At 48.2% G+C, this 19,112-nt stretch overlaps 1 protein-coding gene and 1 pseudogene across 1 annotated transcript; one reads left to right on the forward strand and one right to left on the reverse strand.

Annotated features, from left to right (window-relative positions):
• Nucleotides 1–226: 226 nt before the first annotated feature.
• On the reverse strand, nt 227–1,104 carry LOC123152982 (NDR1/HIN1-like protein 13; annotated as a pseudogene).
• Nucleotides 1,105–12,271: 11,167 nt separating this feature from the next.
• On the forward strand, nt 12,272–13,707 carry LOC123147873 (protein ALP1-like). Its single transcript, XM_044567191.1, has 3 exons — nt 12,272–12,753; nt 12,824–13,049; nt 13,134–13,707. The coding sequence occupies exons 1-3, from the start codon at nt 12,274–12,276 to the stop codon at nt 13,577–13,579; spliced, it is 1,152 nt and encodes a 383-aa protein (XP_044423126.1). The 5' UTR covers nt 12,272–12,273; the 3' UTR covers nt 13,580–13,707.
• The last annotated feature ends 5,405 nt before the right edge of the window (nt 13,708–19,112 follow it).

Raw genomic sequence — 19,112 nt, forward strand, 5'->3', positions numbered from 1 at the left:
CAACACCATTTTCTTTCAGTCTTTCAGGAGAAGAGAGGTTGCACCTCATGAACATCTTTACTGCAGCACAATTTCGCGGCAGAACATGATTTCAAGTTCTCAACGGAGAAAAGAATTAACATTGCTCGATCAAACCAACATACAAATTAATGAGGAGAAAAAAGAATCACGGAAGCAGCATGAATCCTTGGCCGCTACCTGCAAGAAGTGCTCTCCTAATCAGCCATTAGCCATTTTTTCTTACATCGGCGGCGTCAGTTCCTCCAGAACGGAACAAGAACGGCACATTGACGTCGCACGGCCTGGACACCACCTTGGCGCTGGCGGCGAGCCTGTCCACCGTCATGGCGCACCGAACCGTCACCGGCACGGCCCACGTCCTCACGCCGCCGAGCTGCAGCCGCACGGGCACCGTGATATCCACGTTGAACGGCACCGATCGGAGCCGCTCCGCCGCGGCCATCTGCCCGCGCTCGCGCTCCGAGAACCATATCCCGCTGCCCTTCGCCTTCGCCACGAACACCGTGATGTTGCAGGGCGCCTGGTAGAAGGCCGGCCACGCGCCGTCCGCCAGGCTCACGCCCTCGTACGACACGGCGACGCGGCTCCCGGCGCCGTCGTAGTGCACGCCGACCTTGCCGTTGGCGCTGTTGTCGGCGCGGACGGTCGCGGCGAACCCCGGCGAGAGCGGGCCGGGGGCCGAGGCGTTGCTGACGCCGGCGAGGCCCGACACTGCGAGGGACACAACCGAGTATGCCGGCTGCCTGGGCTTGAAGGCGAGGTAGACGACCCCGACGGCGGCGGCGAGGAGGACGGCGAGGGAGAGGTAGAGGCAGGCGCGGAGGCAGGAGCAGTCGGCGCGGCGGGTGTAGTGCTGGAAGAGGCGCGCGTTCTCCGGCGGCGGCACGCGGAAGACCTAGTCTTTGGGCACCTGCACCACGTACGTGCCGGGCTGCGGCGCCGGCGGCTTCTGCTGGTGTTGGGGCGGCGGCGGGACGGGCTTCTCGAAGTGGACTGCAGAGCGGGCTGGGGGAGGGGTCGGAGGAGGAGTAAGCGTACTCGCCGGAGAAGTTGGAGCTGGTGGACGCGGCCGTCGTTCATCATAGGCCGCTCCTGCTCCTCACGTCGCGGGTGCGAATCAATCTGCGATATCAAAACCGTCTGTGCCAGAATGTTTTGCGTGCATTGGTACTTCCCAGCCGAATAGTACTTCTTTAGCACGGCGTTCAGTGCTAGTATGCTTATCGTGGACGTCCTGTAGCTTTGCAGTCAATAGATGATCTCTTGTTTTTGTACCATGGGACAGCACGCACTACGGCTCCTGTTCACCAGTGCACGTACCCAAACTTGAAGAGAGACCAGCAGCCTCCACACTGGCTGGTTCCAACACATGACACGGTCCTTCTCGTTGAAGCATCGAACGGCGCCTTCCATGCACATGAAGCTGAAGTCAACTGTGTACTCGAACCAAACTCTAAACTGGTGCCCTGTCACCTCCACGAGGAAAGGAATAGTGTGGCGGAACCATTGGCTGAAATAGTCAACAGCAAAGCAAGCAAATCATTAATCATTAAGCAAAGTAAACGAATGTACAAATGTACTATAACGGAGCACGTACCCGACGAGTTACTTCTTGTCTCCGCACTGCTGCACAGCTTCATACTCCCTCCGTTTCTAAATATTTGTCTTTCTAGAGATTTCAAATGGTTACCACATACGGATGTATATAGACATATTTTAGAGTGTAGATTCACTTATTTTGCTCCGAATGTAGTCACTTGTTGAAACCTCTAAAAAGACAAATATTTAGGAACGAAGGGAGTAGAAGACTAATGACAACTCGTTGTCGTTCTCCTCATGTCCCATGCCAACATTGAACGGTGAAGATCCAAACTCAACGACCATCAGCATCTGGTGAAGTGGGTTGGCTGAAATTTTGTTCATTTAAATTGTCGTTAGTTTCCTAACCAAATTACTATTCAAGGATCTGCACATCCCAGTTACAAATTTTTTTCTCTCATAGCCTGATAGACACGCACCCGTGGAGGCATTCAGACAAACATTCTAGACCTTGACAGCCGGTGTCATGCCGAAAGCCACAGGGTTACACCTCCTTATCTTGTTCTGTGTGAACAAACCACCCGGGCCGCTACTATAACGACCGAACATGGGACCGGTTGAGTTGTTTGCTGAGCTCAGATCATGATAGGGAACACCCGGGAACAAAATCATGGGAGATGAGTGCGGATTGATTAAAGAAAACAGTAGGGGAGTTTTGCAAAAGTGTGTGCGTTGACCGGTTCAACCACTGGCTGCCAATTGTCGAGCTATGATTGGCCCGGGACTAAATCATCACATGAGATGCAAGTTGAGGTATGGTGAAGTAAAGTTTTGCGAGTTTGGGACTAAATCATCACATGAGATGCAAGTTGAGGTATGATGAAGTAAAGTTTTGCGAGTTTAAGACTAAATCATCACATTCTGTACAAGTTAGGGGACCTGGGGTGCTATTACCTCTTTCATCTAAGCCAGCCGCCCAATAATCATTGCTGCTCCTGCGCTGCTCTGGCCACTGAATAATTCTCTTCTCAGGAGAGGGGAGGGACGATGAGGCCAACGATGGAGCACGTCGCAGCAGCAGCTCGGTCTGCAGAATGGCACGCGCGCACATGTGCCGGAGCCGGGGACTTCCCGGGGAACGCCAGCACCCAGCGAGGAGGTGCGTACGGCCGCGTCCCACACACGTGCGCCCGTCGGCTCGGTCAGCGGCGGCTTCCGGCACCTCCTGTATAAATAGGTTGCCGTCCTGGCCAGCTCGCCTGCCTGGGCCAGGCAGCAATCTCAGGCCTTTGTTTTAGGAGGCCTGGGTTGGATTTGCCTGACTGGGATTCATGTGGAAATATTGACAGTTTGTTTTATGTTTGGGTCTGATTTCAGTCCTCCTTCTTGTAAGGTACTCCCTCCGTCCGTACATACTTGTCCTGAAAATGGTTGTATGTAGACTTATTTTAGTTATAGATGCATCCATTTTCAACCATTTCTAGAACAAGTATTTTTGGACGGAGGGAGTATGCTCTTTAGAGCAACTTTAGCATAGTACTAGCTATATCCTCCGATTGCCACAATAATTGTCCATATGGCGATTTTGCTCGAAAAGACCGCTCCATCAGCATAGTCAAGTGTCTTCAGATATCCATAATTTATAGAGGGTGCTACATATCAAGCCCGCGAGTCTGAAGGATGTTCCTTTGGAGCACACTCCGTCGCTAAATGCTCGCGTGGAAAGGAAGTTTCACCCTCTTGTCGTCCTCCATGCGCCCCACACTGCCAATGGCGCAGATAGCCAAATGTCCATGGCATCGGGAAGCGGGCCAATTAATGGCGGCCGTCGCGTGCCCAACTCCTCGTGCACCTTCCTTATTTTCTCACCGCATGCACCCTTTTTGCCACGTTTCCTCACCGCCCGCCACTATGAAAATGTTATCCATCTCCACTTCCACCATGATGCACAAAGCTCATCTTTGTCTCTACTTCCCTCCCCACTTTCACCATGCCGATTTCCCTTCGACTGGACTGGGTTCCACCCTCGAAAGAGTAGCAACGGATGCTCGATGAGGAGGAAATGGAGGAGGATGCCGTGGGCATCACCGAGGAGAAGTAGGATCACAGCGGCGCCATGAGGGCCACACCTGTTGAAAATATTTCCTGCCCCTCTCCATTTAGGACTTTTGAAGCAACTGGCTGAAGCATAAAATCAATACCACCCTCCGCAATGAGTGGCCTGATTGGAACCCTAAAACACACGCCATTGTTAGGGATGCTGAGCACGGCTACGTATAGATCCTGTATGGGCAAGAGTGGCCTCGCCCATGGCGCGTCACAACATCGACTCTCGGTCGCCTCACCATTAAGGAGGTATGGGATAAGGTTCCAACAAAGAATTGATTCCTAACTCAAGATGGATACCGTTTCGTTAGGGTTAGGCGACTTTGGGGCGTTCGCCCCCTCGCCGCCGCCATCGCCCGGCCGGCCGGCCGGAAGGCAGGCAGGCACCGTCTCCACATGCAACCCAGGTCTGCATGTTGGACTTGTTGCGGCTCCGTCTGCCCGCAACTCGGAAGAACGTAGAAGCGTGACTCTCGAGCGGTTCCTCGGCAAGGCAAGATTAGTCCAGGTTGGGAAGGTACTAGGCATGGCGCAACTGGAAGCGGGATCTGGAGGTGTTGGCAGTCCCCTGATCCACAAGAGTCTTGGTTCGGGAGCGGAAGAAGAGAAGGATCCTAGGGTTCCTCAACAAGCACAAACCGATCTACACACGAGGGAACCGCCTGATCGAGACTCACTAGGTCTCTCTAGCGGGAATATGCAAACCCGAATGACAACTATGACAGGAATTGCACCCATCGTGGCCTTGCTCCTGACGGCACCGGTGGTGAACTCAACGGCTGGTGGGGGCGATCATGGGACACCCGGCGAGGGAGTTTCCCGCCCGAAGCCAACTGTTGATGAAGGCCCGAGCCCTGCAGATGTAGATCACCAGGCCGGAATTAGGAAGAAGATACATGCAGCTCCAGTGAAGAACGATCTGGCAGAGGTTTCAGCGAAAAAAGAGAAGGAAATAGGGGAAGTGGAGGTGCAGCAGAAATATCTGGACATCCAGCAAACAAATGTAATAGAACTTCCATTGGTGCATGATGTTAGCAACATGGAGCGGGAGGTTGTTGGGTTTCGTAGTAATTTCAAAAAATTTCCTACGCACACGCAAGATCATGTGATGCATAGCAACGAGGGGAAGAGTATTGTCTACGTACCCTACGCAGACCGACTGCGGAAGCGATGACACGACGTAGAGGAAGTAGTCGTACGTCTTCACGATCCAACCGATCAAGCACCGAAACTACGGCACCTCCGAGTTCGAGCACACGTTCAGCTCGATGACGATCCCCGGACTCCGATCCAGCAAAGTGTCGGGGAAGAGTTCCGTCAGCACGACGGCGTGGTGACGATCTTGATGAACTACAGCAGCAGGGCTTCGCCTAAACTCCGCTACAGTATTATCGAGGAATATGGTGGCAGGGGGCACCGCACACGGCTAAGGAATCAATCACGTGGATCAACTTGTGTCAACTTGTGTGTTTAGAGGTGCCCCTGCCTCCGTATATAAAGGAGCCAAGGGGGGAGGGTGCGCCGGCCAAGAGGGAGAGGCGCAGGAGGAGTCCTACTCCTACCGGGAGTAGGACTCCCCCCCCAATCCTATTCCAACTAGGATTCCCAAGGGGGAAAGAGGGAGAGGGGTGGCCGGCCACCTCTCCTAGTCCTAATAGGACTAGGGGAAGGGGGGAGGCGCGCAGCCCCCTTGGGCTGCCCCTTTCTCCTTTCCACTAAGGCCCATGATGGCCCATATGGCTCCCGGGGGGTTCCGGTAACCTCCCGGTAACCCGGTAAAATCCCGATTTCACCCGGAACACTTCCGATGTCCAAACATAGACTTCCAATATATCAATCTTTATGTCTCGACCATTTCGAGACTCCTCGTCATGTCCGTGATCACATCCGGGACTCCGAACAACCTTCGGTACATCAAAATGCATAAACTCATAATATAACTGTCATCGTAACCTTAAGCGTGCGGACCCTACGGGTTCGAGAACAATGTAGACATGACCGAGACACGTCTCTGGTCAATAACCAATAGCGGGACCTGGATGCCCATATTGGCTCCTACATATTCTACGAAGATCTTTATCGGTCAGACCGCATAACAACATACGTTGTTCCCTTTGTCATCGGTATGTTACTTGCCCGAGATTCGATCGTCGGTATCCAATACCTAGTTCAATCTCGTTACCGGCAAGTCTCTTTACTCGTTCCGTAATACATCATCTCACAACTAACATATTAGTTGTAATGCTTGCAAGGCTTTATGTGATGTGTATTACCGAGAGGGCCCAGAGATACCTCTCCAACAATTGGAGTGACAAATCCTAATCTCGAAATACGCCAACCCAACATCGACCATTGGAGACACCTGTAGTACTCCTTTATAATCACCCAGTTACGTTGTGACGTTTGGTAGTACCCAAAGTGTTCCTCCGGTAAACGGGAGTTGCATAATCTCATAGTCATAGGAACATGTATAAGTCATGAAGAAAGCAATAGCAACATACTAAACGATCGGGTGCTAAGCTAATGGAATGGGTCATGTCAATCAGATCATTCTACTAATGATGTGACCTCGTTAATCAAATAACAACTCATTGTTCATGGTTAGGAAACATAACCATCTTTGATTAACGAGCTAGTCAAGTAGAGGCATACTAGTGACACTTTGTTTGTCTATGTATTCACACATGTATTATGTTTCCGGTAAATACAATTCTAGCATGAATAATAAACATTTATCATGATTATAAGGAAATAAATAATAACTTTATTATTGCCTCTAGGGCATATTTCCTTCAGAGGTCTCCCTGGGTAACGTTGTGAACTTTCTGGAGTACAATGTTTTCATCCTTGGCAAACGACAGGTGGCTGGTTTGTTTGGGCATGGAAAGGCTGCTAGTGAAGGCAAAGACCTGGTACCATATGTTGAGGCTCCAGCTGGAGGCATACAGAAGAAGGGAAAGACTAAGGGCCAGCAGAGGGAGGATGGAGCAACCAGCATGGAAGGCGAGGTGGAATTGGAGGCAACTGGCCCAGGGGCTGCTGGTAAACTGATGGGGCCAGATGTGGCGCCCCGTCAGGAGCAATGAATTGCATCGTGTGGAACTGTCGAGGTGCGGGGAATGCTTTGACAATTCGGGATCTCGTGGCTCTCTCTCGAGCCCATTCCCCAAGTATGATATTTTTATGTGAAACTAGACAACAGAAAGATAAGATGTATCGTCTTCGTAATAGACTCGGTCTTCGTGGCTTTGAAGGAATAAGCAGTGAGGGTAATAGCGGTGGTCTAGCCTTATTTTGGGATGAATCTTTGCACGTCGATATTCGTGACTGCAATAAAAGGTGGATTGATGTGAATATTCGGTTGCCCACTGATGATCAAGTTTGGAGAGTCACTTTTGTCTATGGTGAACCGCGAGTGGAAAATAGACACTTAATGTGGGAGGGATTGAAAAGACTAAAAGCCCAGGATGATTTGCCTTGGCTCTTGGCAGCAGATTTTAATGAAGTTATGTGGGACTACGAACATCTGTCAGAGACACCAAGATCGCTTGGACAGATGATTTCTTTTAGGGATGTGCTTGAAGCTTGCAACTTAGCTGATTTGGGGTTCTCTGGCTACCCCTTCACTTATGATAATAAGCGCAGCGGAAGAGCGAATGTACAAGTCAGACTTGATAGAGTGGTTGCGGATAACAGGTGGAGGTACAAGTTCCCCGAGGCATCAGTAAAACACTTGGTGTCTTCCTGTTCGGACCATCTTCCCCTACTGATGCGATGCATCCCTGAGTCCAGAGGTAGGGAGAGATGTGTTCGTCGCTACGAGGTTATGTGGGGAGAGAGGCCGCCCTAGAGGAGGTCGTGGCACAAGCATGGAATGATGGAGGTGCAAAACATGGTCTGCATGACATCAAAGTTTCACTGGACGTTGTAATGGAGAAACTTCATAAGTGGAGCCACAAGAAATTTGGAAACGTGATCAAGGAAATTGAAAAATCTAGATCCCGCCTTGAAGAACTAATGCACATGAATGCAGACCGTAAAGAAATAAGAAGGGAGTCTGATCACTTGGAGGAACTGCTGTACAGGGAAGAGATGTTGTGGCGGCAGCGGTCTCGCATTGACTGGCTCAAGGACGGTGACCATAATACCCAGTTCTTTCACCAGCGGGCTGTATGGAGAGCTAGGAAAAATAGAATTAAAGGCCTTGTTGATAATTCAGGGGTGGTGCACACAGATCAGAGAGCGATGGAAGGTATGGCAATGGACTTTTTTCAAAATCTCTTTACTGCTGACGCCTCCCTGAATGCAGATAATGTGGCGCCGTTGTTCGAGCGGGTAGTTACAGATGATATGAATGATAAGTTGGTTTCGCCTTTCTCTGATAAGGAGATAGCCGATGCGATGTTTCAGATTGGGCCACTAAAGGCGCCAGGGCCGGATGGCTTTCCGGCGAGATTTTTCCAGAAGCATTGGGCCATTATGAAAGATGATATAATTTCAGCAGTGCGACTATTCTTTGAGTCGGGACACATGCCAGAGGGAGTTAATATGACAACTATTGTGCTTATCCCAAAGATCGATGAACCGATCAAGTTGTCTGATTTCCGTCCAATTAGCCTCTGCAACGTGATTTATAAGGTTATTGCCAAATGCCTGGTAAATAGGCTTAGGCCTCTACTAGGTGGAATCATCTCACCGGAACAAAGTGCCTTCGTGCCCGGTAGGCTTATTACAGATAATGCGTTCATGGCATTCGAGTGTACTCACTATATCCGACATGAGAAGAACCCAGATAGAAGTTTTTGTGCGTACAAGCTAGACCTGTCAAAAGCATATGATCGGGTGGATTAGATTTTCCTGGAGCGAGTGATGCAACAGTTGGGCTTTGAGCATCGATGGGTGAGATGGATAATGTCATGTGTCACCTCGGTGCGATACACTATAAAAATCAATGGAGCCCGCTCGGATTCATTTGCACCATCGCGTGGGCTACGGCAGGGAGATCCGCTATCACCATTCTTATTTTTGTTTATGGCGGATGGTCTTGCGGCACTTCTTAACCCATATATCACCACTGAGAGTGTGCCCAAGGGCGCCAGGGATCTCCCATCTCCTATTTGCTGACGACACACTTTTGTTCTTCCGTGCAATAGAAGGAGAGGCAGTACATATTAAAGGTGTCCTGGATGAGTACGCTCGAGCTACAGGGCAACTTATTAACCCCCAGAAATGTTCGATACTGTTTGGTGAAAACTGTAATCAGGGAGACAGAGATGATGTGGTTCGAGTGTTGGGTGTGCACAATGTGAGTTTTGAGGAGAAGTACCTTGGACTCCCAACACCTAATGGCCGCATGTCTAAGGGGAGGTTCAAGAATATCCAGGAAAAGTTTACCAAGCGATTTGTGACATGGTGTGAGTCAATGGCGCAGAGTGGAAAAGAAGTTCTAATTAAATCTATTGCTCAAGCATTGCCAACATACTTGATGAGTGTGTTCAGCTTACCGGTGTCTACATGCGACGACCTCAATCGTATGGTGAGGAATTTTTGGTGGGGAGCTGAGAAGGGCCGGCGGAAAACGCATTGGCGAGCATGGGATAAATTATTGCAGCCCAAATCACATGGTGGTATGGGGTTTCGGGAATTTCGCTTATTCAACCAAGCACTGTTAGCATGACAGGCTTGGCGCATCCTCAACTTCCCGGATAGTTTGTGCGCACAATTGTTAAAAGCTAAGTACTTCCCTACTGGTAATCTGGAGGATACAGTGTTTCCAAATGGAGCGTCACCAACATGGCAAGCTATAGTGCATGGACTTGATCTTCTAAAACGTGGCATAATTTGGAGGGTGGGCAACGGCCGGTCCATTCGCATCTGGAGGGATCGCTTGATACCGCACGGGGGCTCAGGCAAACCTATCACTAGGCAAGGAAGATGCCGGCTGCGGAGAGTTTCTGAACTATTGGATGACCGAGGAGCTTGGCGTGTAGACCTCCTGCGGCAATATTTCTACCCTGTGGACGTGGAACGGATTGTAAAAATTCGCACTTCACCTCGACTAGGAGAGGACGTCCTGGCATGGGAACCGGAGCGCAATGGTGTCTTCTCGGTTCGGAGCGCGTATCGGCTGGCGCTCGGCGATCGTCTTTGTCCATCATCAGTCGCGGCGTGCAGGGCACCGGACGGGTGACGAGCCGTCTGGGCTTTTTTATGGAGGTGCCCTGCTCCTCCTAAGGTGCCTGTGTTCGCATGGTGGGTGGCTATAGACTGCTTACCTACATGGGTTAATAAGCAGCATCGTACACTTGAAGTTTCTAATCTTTGTCATGTGTGTGCCGCCGAACCGGAGGACACATTTCATGCTCTTTGCAGATGCCCTCGAGCAGTCGCGCTGTGGCAGGCAATGGCGCAGCAATGGAGTATTTCGGACGTCTGATGACTGGTGAATACAGGGCCGGAGTGGTTGCTCCAAGTGCTAGCGGAGTTGCCGGAGGAGGAGCGTTTGTACACGCTCATGACGATTTGGCGATGCTGGCACGTGAGAAATGAGATCGTCCATCACAAACGGCCGCCACCAGTGGAGGCATCGGCCCGGTTTCTCTCCAGCTACATATGCTCCTTACTTTCTTTGCAGGCCAATCCCAATGGTGACCATGTTAAAGGCAAGATGGTGACTGTACCTCAGTACGAGAGGCGTGCAGTATCACATGCAGGTGAGGTAGTAAAGAAAAGGCAGGGACGGGACGCGCCGCCGGTGGGCTGGGCGGCGTTAAGTATTGATGGCTCATTTTCAGAGAAAGATGATACAGCAAGGGCTGGGATGGTCCTTCGGGATGATAGGGGAGCGATCATCTACTCGTCTTGCCGCGAACTGAGACGGTGTGCATCTCCATTGGAGTCTGAACTACATGCATGTTGGGAAGGCATTTCCCTTGCCATTCAGTGGTCAGCCCTGCCCATTGTTATTCAAACTGACTGCTCAGAAGTCGTCAAGCTAATCACTGAAACGAGAGAGGATAGATCGGCACACATGATGATGGTGCAAGAAATTAAGCAACTTCTTCAGGAGAATAGGGAATTCTTAGTCAAGCATATTAAGCGAGAGCAAAACATTGTTAGTCATTACCTAGCGAACTATGGTAGAATAAAGAAGCGCACTGCGGTGTGGCTTCGCTCAGGACCTGAGGAGGTACCTGACCTATGTATTGCAGACTTGGCTGCCGCTTGATTAATGAATTCTCATCCCCCTTGCAAAAAAAGGAGGTATGGGATGAGTGATATGCCACCTACGTGTTGCCCATCCACCCCGGCAAAATCTTTGAGCAGAACGCCGATGGGCAGGCACAGCTGTCAAAGAGGAGCGCTGCCGGATGGCTCCCCTACAACAAGGCACAGAAAAATTTCACAGCGGAGCAGTAGTGCGTCACATGGCGCCAATTATATTTGAATATGGTTCGATTCAAGGAAACAAGTCACACCATATTGGGCCTTGCTCCCATTGAGAAAGCCGTCTCTGACCTTGATGACTACACGAGACAGGAATAGGACAAAAACAAAGTCACCGAACCGTCACACCGCCACGCGTAGCGGATTTTCTTTATTAGGGAAACTTTCAAGACATGCTTTATTGGTTGGCAGAAATAGTTACATCGCTGGATAGACTATCGACAGAGAAAAGGAGACATGTAAACTAAACTCCATGGGATCTACCTGCAGTTCCCCCTCAGCGTACAATTAGCTTTCCCTAGGCCTATGTACTCAAAGATAACATGATCAAATCATGAGATAAAAGATGTACATTTTTCATGAATAACTGCCGCCGGTCCAGCTGTGTTCTCATCACTATTAGGAAAAAGGCTATAGATGGAATAGACACTAAGGGTGTGTTCGGTTGCTGTCACCAGATGGAATGGCATGGGTCCGTCCCGTCCCGAGAGCCCATTCTCACGTTCGGTCAGTAGATAGAACCAGAACCCACCAGTCCCACAAAAGGGAATATTCGGTCTATATGCGGAACCGACGCATACCTCCTATTCGAGCGAATGACAAGGAACGCGCCTCATTCCCCTCGCACCCGAGCCCTATCCTCTCCGTCTCTCGTTCCAAGCGCCGCCACCCTCCCGCATCTCTCCCTCCCTCTCGATCTGCCCGCTCCTCTCTCAGCGCCGCCCCTCACGCACCTCTCCGGCGCCGGCTTCCCTCTCCTCCCCGTCATCTCCCCCCTGCGATGGCGTGCATCAAGGGCTTGGCCGCGACCTAGCAGCAGCGGCGACCTAGCAGGCGGCGGCGACGACCTAGCAGGCAGCAGCGACGAACCAGCAGGGCGGCGACCTAGCAGGCTGCACCGACGAACCAGCAGGGCGACGACCTAGCAGGCTACACCGACGAACGAGCAGGGCAGCTAGCAACATAGGCAACGTACAGTTCCATTCCCTTCTCTGTATATACATGCTGATGCTTAGGACAGATTTATGTTTTTGTGTGTGCAATGTTCTTCCCCAATTTCTTCCATATATTGTTGTCAGATCCATGGTTATAAGTAATTGGTAGCCATATTATTGATAGTATGTATCATTGTAGATGGTCAAGATGAGCAAAAGAAAAAGGATGGCTAGGGGAGCAGCTGTTTTTGTTGCATTAGCTGCAATGGCAGTCATTGTTCGGGCTATAATAAGGAAGAGGAGACCACGTATTACCTATGGCCCAATGCATGAAAGAGATCGAATCAGATTTGATTATCTAAACCAAAAAATTTGGCAAAGCGATGTGTTATGCAAAAACATGCTAAGGTTTGAAAGAGCTGCATTCTTTCGTTTGTGTGGTATATTGAGGGATCGCAATTTGCTAGAAGACAGTCCACATCTTAGTGTGGAGCAACAATTGGCAATTTTTTTGCATACAATTGGGCATAACCTTCGGAATAGAGTTGTTTCAGCCAATTTTGGTAGATCATACGACACAACAAGCATCTATTTTAGAAAGGCTCTTCATGCCATAGGCGAGCTTCGTAATGATTATATAAGGCCACCATCATTGGAAACCCCCGCAAAAATTGCAGGAAATCATCGATTTGACCCATATTTTAAGGTAATTTCAGAAACTATTCCTTAGCTATCTAGCCTATATGATATGCCATTTAATACTGGTCACTATATAGGATTGTATTGGAGCTATCGATGGTACACATGTGCGAGCAGGTGTTACCAAAGATGTGGAGCCTTCTTTTCGTGGTAGGAAAGCCTTTACCACTCAAAATGTGATGGCAGCAGTAGATTTTGACCTCCGCTTCACATATGTTTTGGCTGGATGGGAAGGGTCCGCACACGACGCGACCGTCTTAGCTGATGCATTAACTCGTGAGAGAGGCTTACAAGTACCACCTGGTAAGAAGTTGACGTAGATAGAAATTGTCCATATGTTACTGCCTTAAGAAACCATTATAACCAATATTTATTTTCATTTTTTAGGAATGTACTACCTAGTTGATGCCGGTTATGGAGCCAAGCCAGGGTTCTTGCCACCTTTTCGTGGCGTGAGGTACCATTTGAATGAGTGGGGCAATAATCCGGTCCAAAATGATAAGGAGCTATTCAACCTTAGGCACTCATCTCTACGGGTGACGGTAGAGAGGGCTTTTGGATCTCTCAAGAGGCGTTTCAAAATTTTAGATGATGCCAAACTGTTCTTCACTTTCCCGGTCCAAGTTGACATTGTTATAGCTTGCTGTGTTCTTCATAATTATGCACTATCACAAGGGATCGATGAATTCATTATACCGGAAGTGACATGGACCACCCAACCAATTCGAACATCAAGGCAACAATTAAGTGACAATAGGGCCTTGGTAGACCATAGGCTACAAATTGCCACCCAAATGTGGGAAGATAGGCAACTCATGTATGCAAATTTATGAGTGCACCGCACTATGTATTTGTAATGTTTAAGGAACTACCTTTGTATTTATTTGATGGCTGGACAAGTTGTGGTATTTATTATGTCAAACAATATATTTGTGATGATTTCATCCATTTTATTGTAACATTTTGATGGCTGGGCAGATTGTATCTTATATATGTTTAAATCATGTGTTTGTGATGCTTTAATCCATTCTTTTGCAACTTTTTGATGGCTAAACAGAAATGGACAATGTTGAAGTTACCGCTGCAAGTGGGGTCTCTGGGAAAAGTGGGGTCATGGTATGGACCACTTCCATGACCAACACTATGCTAGGTTTTTTGGCTGACCTTGTTGCTAAAGGGAAGAGAACTTCTAGTGGATTCAGGGAGACACATCTCAAACAATGTGCTGCTATTTTTAACGAGCAATTCAAGCTAGCTATCACCTCTGATCAAGTTAGAAACCATCTCAAGAAGTGGAGGAAGATTTGGGTCAGGGTTGTCAATTTGAAGAATTTAAGTGGAGCTCTATGGGATGAAGATACTTGCACAATTAGGCTCAGCGAAGAACACTATGCAGGTCACTGTATGGTAAGCTTCTTGTAATATGAACAATATCATCCCATATTCTGCCTTCATTATGCTAATGACTTGCAAATTTTTTGTAGACCCACAAACCTGATGCTCCCTTCTTGAATAACCCAATTGAACACTATCATGCCATGGCGACCATTTTTGGAACAACCGGGGCTAAGGGGATGAATGCAAGGTCTGGAAATGATTTCCTTTCTATTGACGTTGATGATGAGGAGAATGGTGAGGTGAATGGTGAGATCAACACGTCACCGCAAGTTGGTGAGTTTTCTCACCCCAAAGGACCATCAAAAAAGAAGGCCAAGGTGGTGAGAGTTCTAGAGGATCCACTAGGTGCCATTCTCAAAGATGGTTTTAAACTAGTGGTGAAGCTCTTGTGAAATCTGGTGGAGATGATGATGATATACCCGATGACCTTTGGGATGTAGTCTCTAGTTTGAAAGAATTTGATGAAGAGCACCTTGCCCACTACTATGCTCATCTCGTTGACAAACACAAGACGGCAAGAGCCTTCATGAAGCTTTCCGAAACCAACAAATCTGTTTGGGTGAGTAGGTATGTGAAGAAGAACTTCTAAATTCGATATGGTTGTATGGTTGTCAAGTATGTGAACTTGACTTGTATGGCTGTAGTGCCATTGGATTGCTTTACGATATTTGGAATGTGAACTTGTATGGCTGTATGTGAGAGACATGTATTGGCTGATTGCTTTTGGATGTGCCAAATGAACTTGCTACCTGATTCTACCTTATGATATTATTGGTTGATTGCTTTTGGATGTGCCAAATGAACTTGCTACCTGATTCTACCTTATGATATTATTGCTGATAATTGTGTTCTATGTCAATATATATTATTGTGTTGTTTTTCTTGAAAATACAAATGAAATGCTGCCGAATTTTTGAATTTCTGTTATTCAATTTTTCATTCCATTCTTCCAAACCAAACACTGGAACGGAACCAACCCGTTCTACTTTTTTCCACCTACTAAACACAGGAACGGAACCGACCCATTCTTCTGGAATGGAACCATTCCATTCCGTGACAGTTGGTTCCTCAACCAAACACACCCTAATGGCGCACCAGACATGTGGTGCGCTATTACTATATACTAATGACGCACCATGTGTCGGTGCGCCATTAGTAACAATTTTTTTAATTTTTTTTCAAAACTACTAATAGCGCATCAGGGGATAGTGCGCCATTACTAGTTAAACTAGTAATTGCGCACCACATCCATGGTGCGCCATTAGTAAAAAAAATTCAATTTTTTTTCAAAATTAGTAATGGCGCACCAGGAGATAGTGCGCCATTAGTAATTTTAACTAGTAATGGCGCATCACATCCACGGTGCGCCACTAGTAAAAAAAAATTAATTTTTTTTTCAAAACTAGTAATGGCGCACCGTGGGAGTGGTGCGCCATTACTAATTCAGGCGCACCACTCCGACGGTGCGCCATTACTCCCACGGTGCGCCATTACTAACTTGGCCCAAAAATTCCACCGAATGCACCCCCCCATGAGGACCGCCTTTTCAGTTTTTTAAAAAATAAAAGAAAATGATAAAAATATAAAAAAAAAATAAGTTTCCCATGTGATATGTGGTCTAGTTTTCCAGAGAAGAATATATTTGTGGTCGTTAAACAAGCGTACTAACTGAAAAGCCTTGTACAGTTGCAGGAGCAAACGCCATAACTACAGAATAATTTCAAGCGTTGGTTAACTCGACGTGATCAATAATGCGCAACGAAATCTTACTTAGCCAGCCATGTATGGCTTGGTTGGTAGCAGTATTGTTAGCCCGACAAGGGCATGTTATTCGAATCATACTACTAATGCATTGGTATACCAGCTAATAGTACGTACAGCGGCTGGCTAACTGTACTTGGTAACCAACTCGATTATCACTCGTCAGGGTCTCTCCCATGGATCTATCTGTGCGAGCTTGATTAGTTAGCTAGCGGGCGCATATGGCCATTGGGTGGCGATGATTGTGTACTCAGGAGGAATGAAAATTCCAAAGTAGAACTGCTGATCATGCTCACAACACTGCATGCATTGCTCCGTACGTGCAAGTTGCAAAATATGTTATATTGATGTTAGTTAGCCAGATCCACGGTTGAGAAAAGCTAGCCAGATCTAGCTCCGGCCAGCAGCCCCTACCTACAGCGACGCGATAAATACCGGCTGGCCGGAGGTTGGTTTGATTCCACGGCGGGCGCAGCAATCATTTGGTTGCTCATGTGTATGTGTGGGCGCTTCGGGTAGTTTAATCGGATGGTGACTGTGCCGCACATACGCCTCTGGACTGGGAGCATGTCATGTGCGGCGGCTCGGTCGTCGGCATGCCAGGCGCGCGCGGTCGTTCCACCCCACCCTGCTCCTTCACTCGGCAGTCGCCAAACCATCCTATTTGACGCAGGATGTCAAAATGGATGGATGGATGGGGCGACACCCACGCGGGTCGCCCATTGGGTCGGCCCATCTCAGCGTCTTCTGCTGTTTTTCGTTCGCTAGGCTGCTGAAACGTTTTCTTTTGGTTTATGACTTTATGTTGTCATTCCAGTTGATTTCGGTTTTTCTTTCTGAGGTTTTGTCATTTTTTTTTCTGGTTTTGTTCTGATTCTATTTTGCGGCATACTTCTTCTATTACTCAAATCAAAGGGCACAGTCACGCTTAACAACGTCCAAAACGACATCTGGCCCCGACTCAAGCCATATAACGGTGCGGTTTTTCCTGCTGTTTCCTTACATTGCTTCAGCTTTCTTTCTGCAGTTTTTCTGTTGTGGTTTCCGTTCCGTTTTTGTTTACATCTGGCCCCGACCCAAGCCATATAACAGTTGATAGTGCGCCATTAGACACCCGTCGTTGCCCAGCGGCCCAGTGAGATCGTCGCTCCTATGTGCTTGAACGGCCAAATCTGGCTATTTAAGCGAGACGCCGGTGCCCAACCCTAGCCAGAGCCCAATCCCCCCCCCCCTCCGCACATCCTGTTGGGTAACGTAGTAATTTCAAAATTTTCCTACGCACACGCAAGATCATGGTGATGCATAGCAACGGGAGGGGAGAGTGTTGTCTACGTACTCTCGTAGACCGTTCGCGGAAGCGTTATATCAACGCGGTTGATGTAGTCGTACGTCTTCACGTCCGACCGATCCAAGTACCGAAAGCACGGCACCTCCGAGTTCTGCACACGTTCGGCTCGGTGACGTCCTCGCCTTCTCGATCCAGCAAGAGGGGCGAAGTAGTAGATGAGTTCCGGCAGCTCGACGGCGTGGTGACGGTGTTGGTGAAGAACAATCTCCGCAGGGCTTCGCCTAAGCACTACGAAAACTATGACGGAGGATAAACTAGAGGGGACGGGGTTGCCGGCACACGGCTTGGTGTTTCTTGATGTGTCTTTGGTGCTAGCCCTACTCCTCTATTTATATGTTGAGCCCTCGGGTCGAAACTTGGAGTAAAAGCCTCCTCAAAGTCGGTTTCACCCGAAAGGCAAGAGTCCTTCTCGGACTCCAGGGCTAGACGCCAGGGTTCCCGGCGTCTACCCCCTAGACGCCAGGGTTCCTGGCGTCTAGCCTCTGGTCTCCGCAAAACTTCCTTTTGTACTTTCCAAAAGCCTCGTGGGCTTTCCCCTTTGGCCCAGATAAAGTGTTCTCGTGCCCAAACATTTCGGGAAATATCCGGAACCCCTTCCGGTGAATTCTGGAACCCTTCCGGAGATCAAACACTACTATCCCATATATCAAACTTTATCTTCGGACCATTCCGGAGTTCCTCGTCAAGTCCGTGATCTCATCCCGGACTCCGAACAACATTCGGTCATCAACATACATAACTCATATAGTACTATATCGTCAACGAACGTTAAGCGTGCGGACCCTACGCGTTCGAGAACTATGTAGACATGACCGATCCACCTCTCTGGTCAATAACCAATAGCGGGACCTGGATGCCCATATTGGCTCCTACATATTCTACGAAGATCTTTATCGGTCAGACCGCATAACAACATACGTTGTTCCCTTTGTCATCGGTATGTTACTTGCCCGAGATTCGATCGTCGGTATCTCAATACCTAGTTCAATCTCATTACCGGCAAGTCTCTTTACTCGTTCCGTAATACATCATACCACAACTAACTCATTAGTTGCAATGCTTGCAAGGCTTATAGTGATGTGCATTACCGAGTGGGCCCAGAGATACCTCTCCGACAATCGGAGTGACAAATCCTAATCTCGAAATACGCCAACCCAACAAGTACCTTTGGAGACACTTGTAGAGCACCTTTATAATCACCCAATTACGTTGTGACGTTTGGTGGCACACAAAGTGTTCCTCCGGTAAACGGGAGTTGCATAATCTCATAGTCATAGGAACATGATAAGTCATGAAAAAAGCAATAGCAACAAAATAAACGATCAAGTGCTAAGCTAACGGAATGGGTCAAGTCAATCACATCATTCCCCTAATGATGTGATCCCGTTAATCAAATGACAACTCATGTATATGGTTAGGAAACTTAACCATCTTTGATCAACGAGCTAGTCAAGTAGAGGCATACTAGTGACACTCTGTTTGTCTATGTATTCACACATGTATTATGTTTCCGGTTAATACAATTCTAGCATGAATAATAAACATTTATCATGAAATAAGGAAATAAATAATAACTTTATTATTGCCTCTAGGGCATATTTCCTTCAGTCTCCCACTTGCACTAGAGTCAATAATCTAGATTACACAGTAATGATTCTAACACCCATGGAGCCTTGGTGCTGATCATGTTTTGCTCGTGGAAGAGGTTTAGTCAACGGGTCTGCAACATTCAGATCCATATGTATCTTGCAAATTTCTATGTCTCCCAGCTGGACTAAATCCCGGATGGAATTGAAGCATCTCTTGATGTTCTTGGTTCTCTTGTGAAATCTGGATTCCTTTGCCAAGGCAATTGCATC

The sequence above is a fragment of the Triticum aestivum genome, chromosome 7A (genome assembly GCF_018294505.1).
Source record: "Triticum aestivum cultivar Chinese Spring chromosome 7A, IWGSC CS RefSeq v2.1, whole genome shotgun sequence".
NCBI classification, from domain to species: domain Eukaryota; kingdom Viridiplantae; phylum Streptophyta; class Magnoliopsida; order Poales; family Poaceae; genus Triticum; species Triticum aestivum.